General features: G+C 30.9%; 1 protein-coding gene across 3 annotated transcripts in view; it reads right to left on the reverse strand.

The window, feature by feature from the left end:
- Window positions 1-19,452, reverse strand: part of Sptz (zinc finger FYVE-type containing 26 spastizin) — a 196,858-nt gene that overhangs the window by 149,391 nt on the left and 28,015 nt on the right. For all 3 annotated transcript variants that reach the window (XM_085823186.1, XM_085823187.1, XM_085823185.1), the window contains exons 7-12: window positions 17,618-17,778; window positions 12,759-13,534; window positions 8,717-8,954; window positions 6,568-6,755; window positions 3,113-4,067; window positions 2,192-2,288 (exon numbers count right to left, since the gene is read on the reverse strand). In XM_085823186.1, the coding sequence (XP_085679312.1) occupies window positions 2,192-2,288; window positions 3,113-4,067; window positions 6,568-6,755; window positions 8,717-8,954; window positions 12,759-13,534; window positions 17,618-17,778 (2,415 nt within the window). The remainder of the gene's footprint in view (window positions 1-2,191; window positions 2,289-3,112; window positions 4,068-6,567; window positions 6,756-8,716; window positions 8,955-12,758; window positions 13,535-17,617; window positions 17,779-19,452) is intronic.

The following is a 19,452-nucleotide window of genomic DNA, read 5'->3' on the forward strand; positions in this document are numbered from 1 at the left end:
TCTGGTAAGATGGCATGCAGAAATTATACAATTAAAAATATGAAACCATAATTTATGAAATAAAGAGCAATTATAATCTAAAGGGTATCAAAATTTACACAAAAAAAAAAGCTAAATATTTATTTGTTTACTTTATTAAACATTTCTCTCAATGTAAGTTGCTTCGTTTTTTTGTGTGTAAACGTGCATGCGTAAAGCATACACAAAAAAAAAGTTTGTGGCTTTGAGGTCTGGATTATAGATCATTCCGGATAATGGATGTCCGGATTACAGACTTTGTAGTGTACCAGCAATCATTTTGTGCAAAAATCATCAAATAAAAGATGAAATCATTGTTGTTACTAAAATAATCAATTCAATAATGAAGACAAGTGGTGTGTAATATAGACTATTTAAACTGCTTTTGGAAAATGACAAAGATGCATAATTTATGGATCTTCTTTTGAACACCAAGGTTCATTGGCTGAGCAAGGGAAACATGCTTGAGTGATTTATCAGTTTATCAGTTTATTAACACAAATAAAACATTCCAAGAAAAAAATTATGAACAGCTTTTTTTTTTTTTTTTTTTTTTTTTTTTGTGTGTGTGTGTGTGTGTGTGTGTGTGGACCGATTTAATATTGAAACTTAATGAGCTAAATTTTAAATTACAGGTCAGCAATAATCACATTGCTGATATGATCAGCTCTGTCAACAGCTTCAAGTCAATGTTAGAATTGAATAGGTCTCATCTAAGAATAATTTAATTCCTTCCCCCCAAAAAAAAATGGCAGTAAGTCTGAAAAAGCATAATATTAATGCAGACTTATATCTTCAAATAGCGTCTCCATTGTAAATTTAATTTGATTCTAGATTTGTTGACTTTGCAAATTTTGAGCCTATTTTAAAATTCTTTATAAAATCCTTTAATATTACCAATGGAGAAAACATGACTACAGCAATTTTTAAATATTTTCATCTTGACAATATGGAAAACTTAAATTAGAAATACTACGCTTGTGAAATGATGTTATTTTAAAATCTTATTAAACTTAATATTTTGGAGCTTGGTAAATAGAAATCAGTATCCTATTTTAGGGACGTGCAGTAAAGATTAATTCTTGTTACTCGAGCGCCTAATTGTGAGACATTGTTTCCGAATATGACTTATCTGATGTTAAAAACTTTCTGATTCACATTTAGATAATTGTTTAAGAGCATGCAACTCAAATTATATTGTCAATTATAATAAGTTAACAGACAAATTACAAACACAAATTCTACACTGATACATAAAAAAAATATTTAAAAGGTATAAATTATAAATGTTTGTTATTTAGTTCAATAAAGTTATATCTTTTAAACAAAACTAGTTTATAATATGAAGTTTGGCGAATGATTATAAAACTTGAATGGGTGGTGCTTGCTAAGAATTTAAAATTTTATTTTGTGCTCTTGATGACCAAAAGATTGCCACGCAAACCTTAACAATAAATAAAGAGAACGAAATTTTTTCCTCAAATACTGGAAAAAATCTACTATCAAGGAAACACTAGAAAATACTCAAAACATTGCTTAGCACAAATTAACTGGTGAACTAATTAATTGCATTAAGTGAAACAGTCTGCTAACTAAACATGAAACAGTCAATTCAAAATAATTACCAACAATAAAATCTTATTAAAAAAAGAATTTTCTCATCAGTTTTATACTATTAATTCTAGTGGCAGCATGCCACAGATATTAGCAAACATATTTTCAAAAAGATAAATAAATAAATTATGTGAATATATCTAATAAAATATATTCAAAATTTCATACATATTAATTATGGAAGCAGGGTATATTAGCAAAATATTTTTTTAAGAAAAGTCATAAAAACTTTATGGTATAAAATAGTACTTTCACTCAATTTTAATTTTAATCCTTCTTCCCTGATCTACTGGTGTTTTTTTCTTTACACATACTTTTAAAGGTTTGTAAATTTGACTAACACTTTTAATCTTACCCAAAGCCCTATTAAAATGACAAAAATTAATCAGTTTGTTTTAACGGCAGAATAAATTTCTTCAAAAAAACCACAAAACATAATTTAATAAACCTTTAAAATCTTATATAATGTTAAAAGTATTGCGATTATACATAATTTTAAGAACATATATAAAATATAAAAATATAAATTACTTAGAGCACTAAAAAATAGTGTGCTTACTTTTCTGGTGTCACATTACTGTGCAATATAATCTTTTTAAGTAATTCAACAGGGCTTTCTTTTAAAATGGAAAAATCTGATGTGTAAACTAGAGGCCCTAAATGAGATTAAAAGACAGTACAAATTAGCGTTCTTCCAATGCAAAATTAGATAATAATTCAGTAGGACACATACGAATTAGGAAGAAAATAATCTACTTTTCAAACATCTTTTGAATAAAAACTCATAAAGAAGCAGTCTTTTATTAATTTGGAAAGAAATTCTATCTGAATGATAAAAAGCTTTAGAAAAATAAGTAAAACAATTATTTTCAACACTCATACAATATTCTGTAGTTTATAGCATTAATGTATGTTCACATAAATATGTCATCAAAATTACAAATTAACTGTAAAATATCATTTCTAAAATATTTTTACTACTCAATAGGCAATAAAACTGTTTTGCAAATAGTAAAGCATAATAATGAAATTGCTCAAAGAAATAATTAATATGTATACCTAACTCCTGATACCAGTTTGTGGACTTTTAATTTTTCCAAATGACAATACAATTAAATATTAAGAATTGAAAATTAGGTTCACAGAAATAAGTTCATGTTTTTTTCTTATCATCACAAATACCAAAAAAAGGGGGGGGAACATTTATTATGCCAAAATTAAGACTTTTTACTTAAAAAATATACAGAATTCTGCCTTGGACTAACATGAATTAAAATTAAAAGTGAACCAAGAAAAAAAAATATCTTACAGCAAAAGAATGTACTGGTTCTATCTCTTGGAATATGTCAAGCATTTATAATTGAAATTAAATGCAGATCCTCTCAAGAAGTTTGCACATTTTTAAATTTGACATACCTTCTTTCATATTTATTTATTATAAAAAAAAGATAGAAATAAGAGTATTTTTAGAGATAATTACCAGCATCCAGACTCTGTTTCTTGCAATCCAAAACAGCAGTTGTAACTTGATGCAGATGAATTAAAAGATTACTTAGATAGTTATCATATCGTAATGGCTGTGGTCGAATAGTTTCTGAAGACCAATCTCGTAGCTCCCTAAGAACTTTGGATAATTTTTTGTATGTCATATGCAGTTTGTTTTCCCGAGTAATATCTTTTTGTAAAGTTCCACTTTCCTCTCTCAACTCTTCCTCTACAATCATTGCTGAAAATTCTTCAAGCAAAATGGATGCTCGTTTCCAGTTGTTAATTTCTTCTCGGAATCTCTGACAGTCTAAATTGCCAACAAAAATAAATAAGGCCTGTGAAAATGATTTTAAATTTAGATTTGTAGGCCAAAACATAGAAAACAAATCAGCATTAAAATCAGGTTCCTCAATTACACTTTTGAATTCTTTTACTAATGAAGTCAACATCTGAAGTGTTTTGAAATTCCCTCTAATCAATGACATTTTCTTTTTAGATAAAACTTTAACATCTAATTCATTAATATTTTTTCTTGAATTATTCCAGCTTCTACTAGCCATATCTAAAAGAATAGAAGATAGTTCTATTGAAGCTCCAAAAGTACAACTTAAGTCAGCTAAAAAAACAGAATAAATATTTTCAGAACCTAATACAAGTTCGGGATGTCTAATACCTCCAGTAACATCTATAATCTCAGGAACTTTTAAACTGCTAAGTTCTTGATTGATAATTAAGCATATTTCTGATGATTGTAATCCAGATGCAGCTGCATCTTCAATGGCTAAAATATTCGACATAAGTGATTTTTCCCCATTTGGAGATGCAGTTTCTTTTTTAATGGATTTTGTTTTTATTTTTTCACTTTCAGACAACTTTTTTGATATCCTCTGCAACTCATGCACAAGTGTAAGTTCTCTTGCTTCATTTGATGCTTGTAGATGAAACAGCTAGGAAAATATTTTACAACATAAGCCTCTTAAATTATAAATAAATTAAAACGCACAGGAATAAATTGTTATAAGACAACAAAAATACTATTTTGCTTATACAAATTATATTAAAAAATTATTTAGAAACATATCAATTTATAAATTCTTATAAAACTTCTTTTTATATATTTTACCATGCTCAGCTTTTTGATTCTAAAAATGAAATTTTGAAAAACTAAAGATATACATAAAAACTTCTATTTTGCTTCCCCCCTCCATAAAAGGGAAAAGGGTAAATTCCTATACTACTTTTTTCTAAAAGGTAATAAATGAATGCCCAATTCTAAGAAGGTAAGAAACGTTATCAAATGCATCTTCATCATTATACAGCATATAAAAATTAAAGCAGCAAATACCTAAATAAAATTATATTTAGTATGAAAAATAACTGAAAGAACAATTACAGCATTCTCTCATGCATAAGCCATACTTTTTTCACAAAAAAGCAGATAAAAATTAGGGATGTTACTTAGACACTGGAATGATTAGAAATAGGTGGCTTTCGGTGCTGCTTTTTAGTTTCATGTGGAAGCAGATGCTTAGGAACTTCCAGTCCCTCCTCTACTTCCATACTATCTGAATCCATAGATTCAGAAATCATCCCATCAAAAGAGCTATTGCTGGGGCTTCTATTGTTATTTATTATTTTCTGAGTGTTATTTTTGGGTTTGCTTTGAATTACTGTTTCTTTTTTTTTTAATACTGTATGGGTTGGGTTTTCTTTTTTCCTGTTGCTTGTAATCTGTTGAGTTTTGTTTGGTGGAGTCTGCATTCCAACTGAAGTTTGGGTGGCAACTTTACGAGATGTTTTAAGAGCATTGGCGTAAGATGTATTTGGTCGAACCTGTGTGCTTTGGACTAATCTTCTGGCTTCAGCATATGTGATGTTCCTAGTAACTTTTGCAGTCTGCACTTCTTTTTCTGACTTCCATTTTGGGCACAAGCGAGAAATGCTGGGTGTTACACATAAAGGTGCAGAAGTACAATTTTCACAATCGTGACCAATCTGTGAGCATCGGGCACATGTGAGGCTGCCACAACAGACAAGACATCTTAGAACAGCCAAAGTGCTGGCATTGGAAGCATCGCATAGGGTTCGGAATATAAAGTCTTACAGGACAATTTAGGTATCCTGCCTTAATATTCTTAGGCAGATCAGGCGAGTTGAAGGTCAGGATCACGTGTTTCATATTGATCAATAGACCTTCCTCACGCATCTTGATCCGCTTAGCACCACAGACATTTTGGACAGACAGCTCGGATGTGATCTCTTCTTCAGGAACACACAGAATGTCGATTTCTGAGATTACACCGCGACAATAATTCAATGTCTTATGTGCTGTTACAGTGACATTCACTTGCTCAAGTTTGGTTACTTGAAGTAAAGAAGCAGACTGGGTGGCTGAATTTGTATCAACAAGGAAGTCCCCAGAACGGAGACGCTTTGTATTTCTGGGTTCACCAATACAAGAATGAATGTATTTATTTATCACAAAAAGAGACATCTTTTGCCACAAGGACTAGAGATAACAAGTAAATGGGGACTATTATTAAGATTATTTGCATTAGCATTATCTGCATACTTTTTTAACAGTAGATTTTTCAGAACTAGCGCTTTGAGTGACTTGACTGGCTTTGAAGTCTTTAATTAGACAAATGTGAGAGTTGGCCATATTGAAGAAAGAAAAGATTCTGGTCTGTTGGCCTCGTCCAACACGGAGTCCAACAAGGGAACACAGATTCCTGTGTCAGGGCTAGCCAGAGCTATATGCAAACTGAAGTCCCACAGTTGGCTTTCCCGAAAGCAGGAGAGAGCTTATTCCCAAGCCACTGACTAAGGACTAGTGACCAGTCGATTAACACCTGTGAGGACGACTTAGGTGCCTCCCATTTAGCTGAAGCAGAGGCCAAAGCAGTGTGTCGGGGACAGTACAACGTCCCTCAACTACCAGGACCCTCCTTTCCAATGACACGTCTCCACACACGGCAAACACATGGGCAGTTTTCTCGGCACTCGAAAACAAGAGACAAGAGCTGTTCCAGTTTTTTGTGACAAGGCCCAACCTCAAAAGAGGAGAAAAAGTTTCAGCTCAGAGGAGAGGAGACGGAAAAGAAGATAGATCACTGCGGCTCTAGGATCATGAACCTCTAAAGGGCTAGAGTACCTCGGGATTGCCCCACCCGTACTCACAAAAGTGAGCTCCTAAGGGGCTGATTGAAGCTGAATTATGCAATTTATTACTATATATTTAAATTAGAAGGTAAATCATTATTTCTGAAGATAAAATACACAAGAATTTTGAGATGCAAATAAGATTACAGATTACTTTTACAATAAACCATACAGAAATATTTAAATAAAAATTTCAAATAATAACAATAATAAAGAAGCAGCGAAACAAAGAGTGGACTAAATAAAATAAAATTTAATATATGAAAATTTATTTGTAAGGTTTACTTTGATGACTTGCCCTGCTTGAACCAAATTTTTGTTCCACAAGGAATATCGTAAAAGAGCTGCAGGAGATGACAGCATGCACTGGATGATGCTTGATTCAGCAAAAGAATCTTTTTTGTGACTAGAGAAATTATGCTTATGCTTCTTCTTTTTCTTTCGGCGCTTTTTGTTTTCTTTGTCAGTTCCATCTGTAAAGGTAGAGAGGGAAGAAAATTTATTTAATTATTGATAATATGACCAATTTCATATAAAAGTTCCAGAAATCTGAAATTAAAAAAAAAATAATTACACCAATTTATTTGGTTACTGATATGCATATTTTGGCAAGCACTCCTCTTAACTATAAATTTTGCATACTGAGGATTTTCAGCTTTTCCAGTTTAGCATATCTGACAAGGTCAACATTTCCATGCTTTATCATCAGTTTAAGATCACTTAAAAATAAGAACAATTAAACACTTTCTAACATAGTAACCTGTGATTCCAGGATCCTCCTGTGGAGATTAAAGAGCTAATATTCAATACTAATATTTATAAATGTTCTCAAAAAATACTAATTCTCTACTGAGATGGCGACTACAAGACCACCACTGCATTAAAAATACATTCAGACGTTTAATAATCAAATTTCAGCTAATGATATTTTTAAAGTAATGCTGATGAAGAATTTAAATGTTTTATCTTTAGATTTTAAGTTTATTTCTGCTATCACCCATACTGAAATAATACATGAAAAAAATAAAAGAAATGCCTATGAAATGTTTTACAATGGTCTCAAAAATATCTATTTCCTCACTCTTTCTCTCTCTCTTTTAACAGTCTCCACTTTAGTGGAAAATTTAATGCCATAATGATTAATTAAATTACCTTTTTATTTTAGAAAGAATAATGCAGCTTGTTTTTACCAGTTTCTTAGCTCTACCATAGAATACCAGTCTGAAAGCTTTGCCAGCACTACACCTAAACTTGAATTCTGCATTTCAGAACTGCCAAGGTATAAAAATTGCTTCTTTGGTGAATCATAAAAGTCCTCAACATGTTTAAAGAGAAAACTACAAAAAACAAAAATAATTCCGTCTATTTGCAATGCAATTTCAGTATATGCAGCAAAAAAATCCTTACAATTGAAAAAAATGATATTATGTAGAACCTCAAAGAAGCAAAATTTATAATCAATAAAGTATAACACACCAAGATGGGAAAATCAACAACAGAACCGTTTGGTTTGCAAAACCGTATAATTCACTGACAGCATGTTCTGGTTTCAGTTTAAATTTCAGAGCAACTGAAACCCTCAAGAGACAACAGGAACTCCCAAAGCCTGTACTTCATCAGAATTATTGAGCTTCGCTTTCTTCAAATATGAAGTCCTCTCTTCTGAATTTTTGCCAACTTATTTAACAGTATAATTCTCATCATTTGAATGATTACTTTCAGCTTTAGTAGCACAATTTTTAGCTTTATTGTTTTACTACATTTTTGGCATGCTACAAATGTTTTAACAGCAGACAGTCCATTGAAATGTGTACAAAATTTTTACAATTGAAACATTTTGGTTAACTTATTTCCCTATGTGTAATTCAACAATTTTCTTTTTGTTGATTGTAGAAACGGGATCAGCTTTAAAGAAGTTTTTTTCATCATAAGGTCCTTCATTACTTGGTTATTTGCTCTTGAAAGTTGACTTCAAAGTACCATAATCATCTAGTTTTTCAACTAAATCAACTAACTTAGACTAACTTCAATAAAATTGCGTTTTACTTCTTGAGACATTTTATGTTTTATATGATCCGTTATGATACGGTCACTCAACTTCTCAAAAGTATCTACTTCATTTATCCAATCATTAAAAAACTTCTTAACTCGTATGCAAAATTCTTCCATGTATTTCCTACATTTCTACATTTTATTTCCTAAAATAAGAAGGCACTTATATTCAAGGGAGTGTTATCTTTTAAGTTAATATGGTACTTGTGATGAGACAATTCTAAAAAAACTTATTGTACAACTTATTAAAATGTTATATTTTGTAAAATAAAAGATTACAGATATAAATTGAAATTTTTCAAACAGCAAAAGAGTTTAATTATGAGCAATAAATACAATTTATATATCAAATATCAGAATGCAGGTTTAAAATGAAACAAACCTGAGGAGGAAACACTTTGTTGGGATTGAAAGAGATAAGGTGTCTTCTTCTGTAATGTAGAAAAACTAAATGGCTCTTGGAAAATATCAGATTTCACTATTTCATAACGCCATATGGCTTCACTGATATATTGTAAAAGCTGTGATGTGCGCTGATGCAAATCATCGGTACATATTGATAACTTCGTTGCTGTTGCATCCTTCACTTGTGTCATTGCCTGGCCACTTTCAGTAACAATCTGAAAAGAAAAAAAAAAGAGACAAAGATCAAGTTTATAACTTATATTATTATAGAATGCTTGATATTGAACTAGCAACATGTAAAAATATTTACTGATCAAATTAGCTTTCTCACACATTTTAAAAGAAAATCACACAAAATGTTTTTGAAAAAATAATGTGTAACATATAAAGTTCACTTTTTAATTTAAAAAGTTTCTGTTAATAAAATACGTGTTCTCAAAACAATACATATTCTCAATTTTAATCTTTCTTAATGGCAGACATCATTTCAGTAGTAGTCATATATTCCACGAATTCATAAACAGTAGTTAGTATTTGCAAGAATTAATCTGCTTCTACAAAGCTGATTCGACAAACAACATATTTTTTAGAAGGGAGAATCACCTGAAATAACAGCTGCAACATATTTTCATTGTCACATGATTTATGACTTAACTCTTTTTATGTTATATGCAGTAATGTTTCGGCAACCACAAGTAATATGTTTCAAACAGTACAGCCTTTCTGGAGGCCAAATGTAAAATATCATTATGAAAAGTCAAAAGAAGAAATATATTTCAGTTAATCAGATTCAAATCCACATTTTTAATTTATTGAAATTAAAAACCAACAATTCCATAGTAACTCATTTCAGTAAGATAATACTACTATAACAATATTTCTAATCCCTTACCAAGTTAGATTTTAATACATGTACCTACAATCAAACTCTATCATAACAAACCCTGCTATGTAATGAACTAAATTTTTTATGCTGTCTATATTTCCTATATCATAATTCCATTTGATAAAATTACAGATAACTTACACAAAAATAAAAATTGAGTATAATGAACATCATCAATATCTCCAAATGAATGTTTCTACAAACTCTTAAAATCATTCATATTTAAGTTACTAAGATAATAAAAATTTTCATATAATTATATCTAATATTTTACCTTTTTCTCCATGCTCCACACAAATGATTAAAGAGTTGATCTGCAGTAAACTATCAGTCTGAAGATAGTTGATGACCAAAAGCTTTGTTATGCACTAGTATGCTTAATTTTCTTTTCAATTTTAAAAGTTATAAATTTATTGCACCATCCCAGAATAGTGTTCCATCGGATGCTGGTCAAACTTTGGGTCACTAGATAGTGACTGTCAAACTACTGGTTATCAGCAACCAACAGCCTCAATAAGCATAAATGTCCTTATATACAGAGGGTGTTCGCACATTTTTGTAACGATTTTGCAAAGATTTATATATAAAAACCTTACAATTTTATTTTCTAGTATAGTAAATCTGATAGCTCTTTTGTTAAACTATCATTAAGTACATCTTGATTTCCAAGATAAAAATCATTTTCTTAAAACATCAAAGTTGATTTTATTCCACTTCTCCTTCACAATCTTCCAGAGTCCATCCAATGCTTTGGGATGCAGCTTATAAAGAGCTTCTTTTATAAGTCCGAATTCACAGTAATCCATAGAAGACACATCAGGGGACTTGGGTGGGATGCATTTAAAGGGAATAGCTTCAATTCTCGTTTCATTTCTCATTTTTTCAAAAAATATAGTAGTAGATATAGAGGTATGGCTTGGAGCCTTATCCCAATGGAACTTCACTTTTTTCACCTACCAAATAATTATCATACAGTAACCTGCACACAGTCTCATGCCGAGAAACATATTTTGGCGTTAGGAGATTAACATCATGTTTTTTTTTGTTTTTGTTTTGATTAGCTTTGAATCAGATTTTATAATTTTGTTCACAGTTCCTATAGAGATATTTACAGATTTTGCAATAGCTGGATTTTTCTTTAAAGCATGAGATGCAACTTTAGATTTAATAAGAGCTATACGTACTTTTGTTAGGTATGCATTTTTTGCCCTTTTCCCAGTCAGATGTAAACTTTGATGTTTCTTTCTTTTCATATTAATTATGTCACTCATTTTATAGTAGAAATACTTAAACCATGTTTTTTACATCTTTTTTTAATAACTGAATAAGAGTATTTCTCTTCCGACAGTGCAAAAATATAGCCTTCGTTCCATTGTTTATTTTATAAATTGTATTACTGATGTTAGTGAAATTAAAGTTTCATTTTAATTCTATTGAAAAATTAAGGTTTTGGTTTGAAAATATAAGAGATGTTTTGCATTAGGTAAGTATGAATCATGAGCATTATATAGGAATCACATGACTCAGATTAATTTTGAAATGATGTAGATTAGATTTCTCATAAGCATGTCACTATTGTCAGATAAAAAGGGAAAACAGCCAAATTAAAAAGGAGACCACTGGTTGATTTCCATTCACCAGCAACCTGAAGCTCATTGATGACTACCAGTATTGAAACCACTGGTAACCAATAACCTTTTTTTTTTTTTTTTTTTTCCAAGAAATATTTTAGCTTGAGTCACAAGCGTACAGCCCTCACGACACTGCTGTCTCACCTATTTAGTCATCACATTGCACAATGAATGATTTTCCTGTTATTGACTGAGAATGGGATGATAGATGAGTCCACAAAAAGTTCTTTTTTTTATGTCATATATTATTGATTTTTCAATGTCATACTCCTCACATCATTTTGAAACAGATATCTCTTCCCCCACCAGCAAGTACACTTTTTGTTTGCTCAACATACAAATTCATTTTTGCTTTGCAGATCTCACTGCAGCTCTACAATTAAAAACTCTTTTCAACATTAGTGAAAACTCAAACTTTAATTTTGAAAAGATAGTTGCAATAACAATAGCAAATAATAATGATAGCATAGTAATAAGCTGAATCAAATTAGAAAGTTAAACAGCCCAATTGCTATGTTAACTGAAGTTCCTCGGAATCTGATTCTTACTCCCTTTCCTGCTGCTACTCTAATAAAAGGAAATCATTGTGAGTGACATCTCACTTCAAAAACAAATATGTCTTAGGGCTTCACCTATTGTTTAAATCAGATGGAAAAATGTTAACCCACTTACAACTACTCGAAGGCTGACAGGGGAAAAGTGTAGAATCACCCACTGCTTGGCGTGTTTTTAAGAATTGCACATACTCAGTATCCATGTACACATCGACCTATTTTCACTTAAAAAAAATCCCAGAATTGCACAAAAATGGCCTTGTGCACTCCCTTTATTCATGTACACATTGACCTATTTTTACTTAAAAAGTCAAAGAAAATTGACAAAAATCCAATTCTTCTTACTCTTGTAAAAAGCACCAAACAAATAAGTGGGCGATTCTGCACTTAAGCGAGCTTAAAGTATGGTCATGGCCAAATTCAATACAGAATGGTTCGAGTTCAAATCTTCTGGTTTCACCTTGTAATTATGCTATATGCATTCACTAAAAATTCACAGTTTTTGAAATGTTAACAACTGTGGCAAAAGTAAAATAATCATTCATTTTCAATCAAATCATACCAAAATCTTTATATCTTTACACAATTCTCATTTAATTTGTACTATTTCAAAATTACCAAAGAAATAAACACCTAAACTTTTCTTTTTTATAACAGAGGATAAAAAAATAATAATAATAATTACATTTCAGGTAAGTAATTGAAAAAGAATACAGAAATCAGAGAATTGACCAGCCATTAAAAAATATTACAAATTCTTAAACCAGTTTTTTGCAAAAATAAAATATGCATAAAGTTTAACATTTTTATAAAACCAGATATAACAAAACAAGTTTTAAAGCATTCAGAAAATTTAATGAAACTTATGAAAGTTAATAAAGAGAAAATACATTATTTTGCATTTAACAACACATTATTTTGAAAACATACTGATACTTAACAACTCACCTTGCCTTTTACATTAATATCAGAATTGCTAATAGCTTTATACACTTCTGCTTTGGCTTCTATGACAGAATCCTTCAATAAGAACAGAAGATCACGTGTTATGAGTTCGTTGCAAAGAAATGTGCAAGACTGAAGTCCATTAGAACTATTACTTTCAGTGCTCTTGGAACTATGACCTGAGTAGTTTTCAAGTGTATCCCTTCTTGCTCTTGATGTGATAGGATCTTTTACAGAATGCACTGTAAATTTGTCTGAATATTTTTTCTCTGTTTCTGTTGACTGTTTCATCACAAGAAAGGGTTCTGTACCACTACCAGGAAGAACAAAATTTTCACCTTCACAACCTTGATCTGAATCTGAACACTGTTCCAGTGCATCAACTAAGTTATGTGACATTAAAAAAAGCATAGAAAATATATTCTCCAGAACTTCTACCCTGAAAGCAATAGGAAAAAGTTTCTTAACTTCATTTTTTGCTTTTTCAAGACGTTCAACAATAAATCTAGAATAGGCATATTGAGCTCCATGATTATTTATACATTCAGCTACAGAATCACAGTTGCACAGAAAAACTGTTTGATTTTCAGATGCATTAAAAGAGTCACAGGATTTATATAAAACATCAGAAATAACAAGTTTTTTAGTAACAATTACACTTTTATATTCACAACATAAAAGTACAGCTTCCATTATCCAAATCATAATTAAATATCCTGAGTAAATAGCTCTATCAGTAAGATGTGATGAGACAGATTCATTGCAAACAGATGAATTTCCTAAAAAAAAAAAAATAAGATATTTTCTTTAAAAAAATTAAAGCAAAACTTCAATACATGCAAAATAAATGCATCCTTTAATTGCATAAATTATATACAAAAAGTGGCAGTAATTTCTTCTTCAAATGAAAATTAAAAAATTTTCTGAGAGACAGATGAATAATACAGTCCTCGATTAACTGAATTCTTGAATATGATTAAATGTTTATTGTGAAAATTTTGGATCCATGATGTAAAAACTCATTCAGTCAAATGTTCTAAAGAACCCCTTATCAAACGCAGCTGAATGTCTATACATTATACAAATACAAATACATCTTATACAAACGAAAGGAACCGTAAATAATATGTAAAAGATAAAGTCCATCAAAATTGAGATTGATCACTCTGTAATTCAAACATAGATATGATATAATATGAATTATTTTTGACACATATTAAAGATTTTAGACATGTTTTAATTGTAAACTATAACTTTCACCCCATCTTTTACAATTTTAATAAATAATTCCATTATTTCAGTATCTTGATATTTTTAAAACAACTATCTGAATAAAAAGCAAAAAACTTAAATCACAAAATTTTTCATTTCAGTATACATCATTTTAGCTACATTAACCCTTTCCAGCCCGCTACCGGAATTTTGATTTAAAAAAAAAAAAAAAAAGGGTAATCTAATTAGGCCTAGAGGAGTACACAAGTAAAATTTTGTGGAGATAGCACTTTCGTTTTAATTCTGTGGGTGTGCCCTTGGGCACACTGATTGAATAGAGCTTCAAAAAGAGTGCTGAAGCAAGCATTGTTGTCAATGAACTGACCGATAAGATGCAGAGAAACAAAGAATACAGACTCTCGGTTATCCTAGATGGTCGATGAGCCCAGTCTGGGCACACCTAGGGTTCGCCGTTTGATTTTAGGCAAGATTTCAAGGTAAAAATTTAAAACTAATATAGAATAAAGAGATTAGCATACAGCCAAAAAAAAAAAATAGCATAGAAATTTCTTTCCAAACAATTCCTTTTATACCCTAAAAAAATCTGGAAGATTTCTTTGAAAAATGAGGGTCTTAAAAACTAAACATGGCTAAAATATATGGACTGGTTTGTGTTGAGCTGCCATCTACTATAAATAAATAATAAGGTTCAGAGTAACCTATAGTAACCTATAAATCCTTTTTCATTCAATTTTTCTTTGCATACAGAAGGAAATTTTTAGGTGTGTCCAGACCGGAGACACTGTGCCGCAAAGGGTTAAAATACATTACATTTAAAATTCACAGAAATTCATTTATTACGGTCATAAAACTTCATATAGTTCAAAAACACAAGAAACGTATCCATTTATTATGGTTATAAAACTATACACAGTTCAGAAACACAAGAAACTTATAAAATACACATTATATGTTTAACCAAAAGCATACGGGCACAACATTATCTCCCAGAGGAAAATCCTCTTTAAGTATATTATATGATATGCTTCAAAGCAGAAATATATGCTAAAAAGAATAGTAAAACACAATAAAATGTTTTTTAATTAACAAATAATACAGATAAATTATTAAAATATTGTTCTCCATGTTTAAGTCACAACTTCCAAAAGCAAGACAAACACAAGGTCACCAATGAGCATACTCCAAATGAGCTAGCTTAATTACAGATCAAACAGAACAATCCCCTGAAATTAAGCATGCAAAGATATGGCAGAAATAAGACCAGCAGAAACTGCCTTAATAGCAATAAGCAGAATCAGACATTCTGAGTGCTTTGGGAGCTGGCAAATATTGCAAAAAGCAAAGGGTGTTGGGAGTAGGACTTAAATGCAAGTCTGAGCAGAACTATTATCTAAAGAGCTAAGAGACTATTATCTCGTAATCTTCAAAACATGATTTATTGAGAGTTTGATTACTTGGCTATAACTGGTGATAACATTGCTTATAAGCTATATGTTGTCATAACAATGATAGCAAACAAATACTGCAAGAAAAATTTTAAAGAGAAATTTAAAAATAGGCAAAATTATTCAGAGATTTAATAGGGTGAGCCCTCAGAATCCACAGCCAGAAGTGAATGTGCCTTTCAGTGATGGCAGTGATGACTGATCTCAAATTTAACATTTTGGAATCAGATTTACATCTCTATATGTAAGAAAATTAAATTATTGAAATATTACCTACATCAAATGCCATAAATTTCATGCATTCTGAGAGATTAAGCTACTGATTGGTACATTATTAATTATACTACAATCCCAGAGACTGCAACTTTACTAATTAATTTTCATTATTATTTTTTTTTCACAATCAAGTTTGTTTACATAGCTTTACCTTTATTTCAAATAATTTCTTATTCATGATTTTATATTATGCTACCTTTCCCCTTCCCTCCCTATTTATTTCTGGTTCAGACTTCTCCATTACTTTCAGTATACATAAATTACCAATTTATTAAATTACCAGACACAATTACCAATTGTTTGAAATTTATTATATTAGTATTTTTCTCTTACTCAACTTTCAGACAAAATAAAATGGCACAAAATATAAGAGTAGTACAGATACCATAGATCATATAAAAGTCTAAAAATATTGAGCTAGCTTCAGATACCAGACTTAAAACTGTCATCATTGGCATCTGGCGTTCAACTTGCAGAACTTTGATTGGAAAATATTTTACCCGATTTAAATGCAAAGCAACATTTTTGCCCTAATGTCCATATTTGAAAGTTATAGGAAATCCCCCCGCCCCATTTCAGGATACATACAGGTTTTGAATTTTGCGCAAATTTTTGATTAAAAATACATTCTTGACTTATACATGGATAGGCTTCTATTAAAAAATATACAGTACAGTCAAAAGTCGTTAATTCGGACACCCATAATCCGGACCTCAAAGCTAAAAACTTTCTGCGCATGCAGCGTGTTGACACATGCGCATAGGCATTTACGCGTGCGCGTAAGACCTTTACGACTGCGTATATGTGTGCGCGCAAGCGCAGAATACGTTTTCGCGTGCGCGTTTTATGTATAACGGATGGTATAAGCTAAAATTATCTAATTACCTATTTCAGTTAATGTTGATGATTGCGTTTTTCCTTAATCTTTGAATTGGATCCAGCTTATTATTTTTTGCAGACTGTAAGAGCAATCTTATAAAAGTAAACTTGAACTTTTGATTATGTCAAATAGAATTTCCGATGCTGGAGCTCCCAAAGGGTCTACAAAACGAAAGTATGTTTCGATGTCCATCAAACAAAAAGTGGAATTGCTGCAAAAAATGGATAAAGACATGAAGAAGGTGACAGAGAGGTTAGAGAAAACGAAAAAATTTCGATTGACAAGTTAGTCGGTATTCTCGGCACAGCAATTACGGGACTTGAACAGCGAAACTTTATAACTGAACAAGAAATTATGTCTGTTTATAGAATTAAAGAGAAAGTATTATCACATAAAACGAAGCAACTTAAACAACTTACATTGAAAGAAATGTTTAATAAAGTAAACAAATAAATATTAAGCTTTTTTTTTTTTTTTTTTTTTTTTTTTTTTTTTTTTTTTTTTTTTGTAAATTTTGATACCCTTTAGATCATAATTGTTCTTTATTTCATAAATTAAGGTTTCATATTTTTAGATACCCTTTAGAATTTCTGCATGCCATCTTACGAGATTTAAACTGATGATCTATAATCCGGAAAAATCGATAATCCGGAATCGCAGAAGTCCCGATGAGTCTGGATTAACGACTTTTGACTGTACTTTGAAATTAAAAAGCTTTACGATTTTTGAACCCCTTTCTGCTCATTCCTAGTGGGACTCAAGATGATTTTACAATTTGTGCTACTAAAAATACATATTAATGTGTATTGGTCATGCATTTACTAAACTATTTTCATAAATGTGTCAAAAAAAGCAAGAATTATTAAATTTTTTATTATCTTCAACTTTAAAAATATTATTACTGTGGAACATTTTAACAAGCATTAATGGATTAATTTAAATTATACAGTTTAGGCACAATTATAACTATTACTATAGCTTTTATCACAATTACAACTATTACAGATATAAATTCAAAATGCAGGTACCTTGTTCAGGATTCAAGAATTCTAATATTTTTTCAAATGAAATATTTTTCAAGCCAAACTCAGTATGAAGAATACTTAAGATGGATTGAGTTTGGAGCTGCATGAAAACATTTCGAGCTTTGTTTTGAATTTTGCTGCTGCTACTTGAAGGATGCAATTCCCTATAAATAAAAAATAAATAAATAGATTTAAAAAATATATATATACGAGTTGTTCCCCCCCCCCAATCATTGAAGTTTAAACAAAAATCTGCTGATTGTAAAATTTGAACACCATGAAGGAAGAATCTAACAGACCTGAAGTTTGTATTACACATTAAAGCACAAACAAAATAAATGATGAGCAATGCAAAAATAATGAACAATGCAGTGCATGTGCACATCACAAGCATCAGCAGCACTATCTAGAAACAGTGTTAAAGAGAAAGGAAAGCAACAAACGTTTATCTTAAGTGACGAAGTCACGCAGTCAAGTTCCTGGAACACATTCCTATTCTGTGTTTAGCAACGTAAGATGGTGTGCATATCTTTAATTTTGCATAGCATATCATGAGAGTCCTAAAAATTTAGTAAAACAGTCCTAAAAATACCTATTTAATGTTGTAGATAGCAATATTGGCATGTAAATCTTGAAGCAATTATAGCAATGAGCTGTAGAAATTAGATGAGCAATTTATCTCAGAATTATTTGAAAATAGAGCAATTTTGGCATTGGAATAATCATAGCTGATGCGTGAAACAGTTAGATGATAGCTGCAAGTGGATGCTGTGGAAAAATTCACTTTTGTTGGTGAAGAGTCAGTTACTTCTTTGCTGTCTGGAGCACGAAGCTCTGCCTTCAGTGTCCTCCGTCTAACTGAGCCGAATTCACGTGGTCGGAGTGCTAAGTGGGGAAGAGAAAGTGAGGTGCAAACAAAACGCTATTGGCAAGCATAAGAGGAGGGCGGGGTTCAGAGCCATACTTTTAGAGAGTTAGTCGAGCTGAAAAGGAGGAGGTGTTTACTATGTCTCATGAATCTCTACTGCTAGGAATTACAATTTTTTTCCCTAAGCATTAAATTTACTACATAATCAATAATAAGCAAGAACAGTTAAAAAAGAAAGATGTAAGGCATATTATGAAACTAAATTTCCTGAGTATGTTACATAAGGTAAAAATTTAAGTAAAATTCTACAAAAACATCAGTTTAATGCCCTCAAAAGTGCTCCTGGCCTTCTGGCGTTATTGATTTTATTGTAATCATAGCTAAGTAAAGGAATGCCTTTCATCCTTGTGGATGTTCTTAAAGAATTTTCTGGTAATTTTGGCCATGGATTTTTTAATTTCTAGAACTTTAAGTTCATTGTGAATGTCTGTATTTCTAATAAACCAGTGACTCTTGGTTATCTGCCTAAGAGTAACATTCTGTAATACTTGCAATTTTTTCATATGTACTGTACTGACAAAGCCCCAAACAGGACAGGCATCTGTTATAATGGAACGCAACATTGCTTTGTAAAGGAGCAATTTATTGTCTAAAGATAAAACCGAGTTCCAAGAAATTAAAGGGGCAAGTTTTTGTTTAGCAGTTCAGAACTTATTAATTACTTGTGTAGTGTGGGGCCTCCATGTTAAGCTCCTATCCAACGTAACGCCTAGGTATTTTACTTGCATAGCCCACGGAATGACTGTATTGTACATTTTAATAAAGTGATCGATCTTTCTTTTTCTTGTGAATAATACTGCAACTGACTTATCCACATTTATTTGAATCTTCCATTTTTAAGCCAGGCTTCAAGTGTGTGTATTTGTAATGCTTGTACTACGTGGTTTAGGGATGCATTTTTTGCTAGGAT

Source organism: Stegodyphus dumicola, chromosome 9 (genome assembly GCF_044657685.1).
Source record: "Stegodyphus dumicola isolate Sdum_Otavi_A_Nest chromosome 9, ASM4465768v1".
NCBI lineage: Eukaryota > Metazoa > Arthropoda > Arachnida > Araneae > Eresidae > Stegodyphus > Stegodyphus dumicola.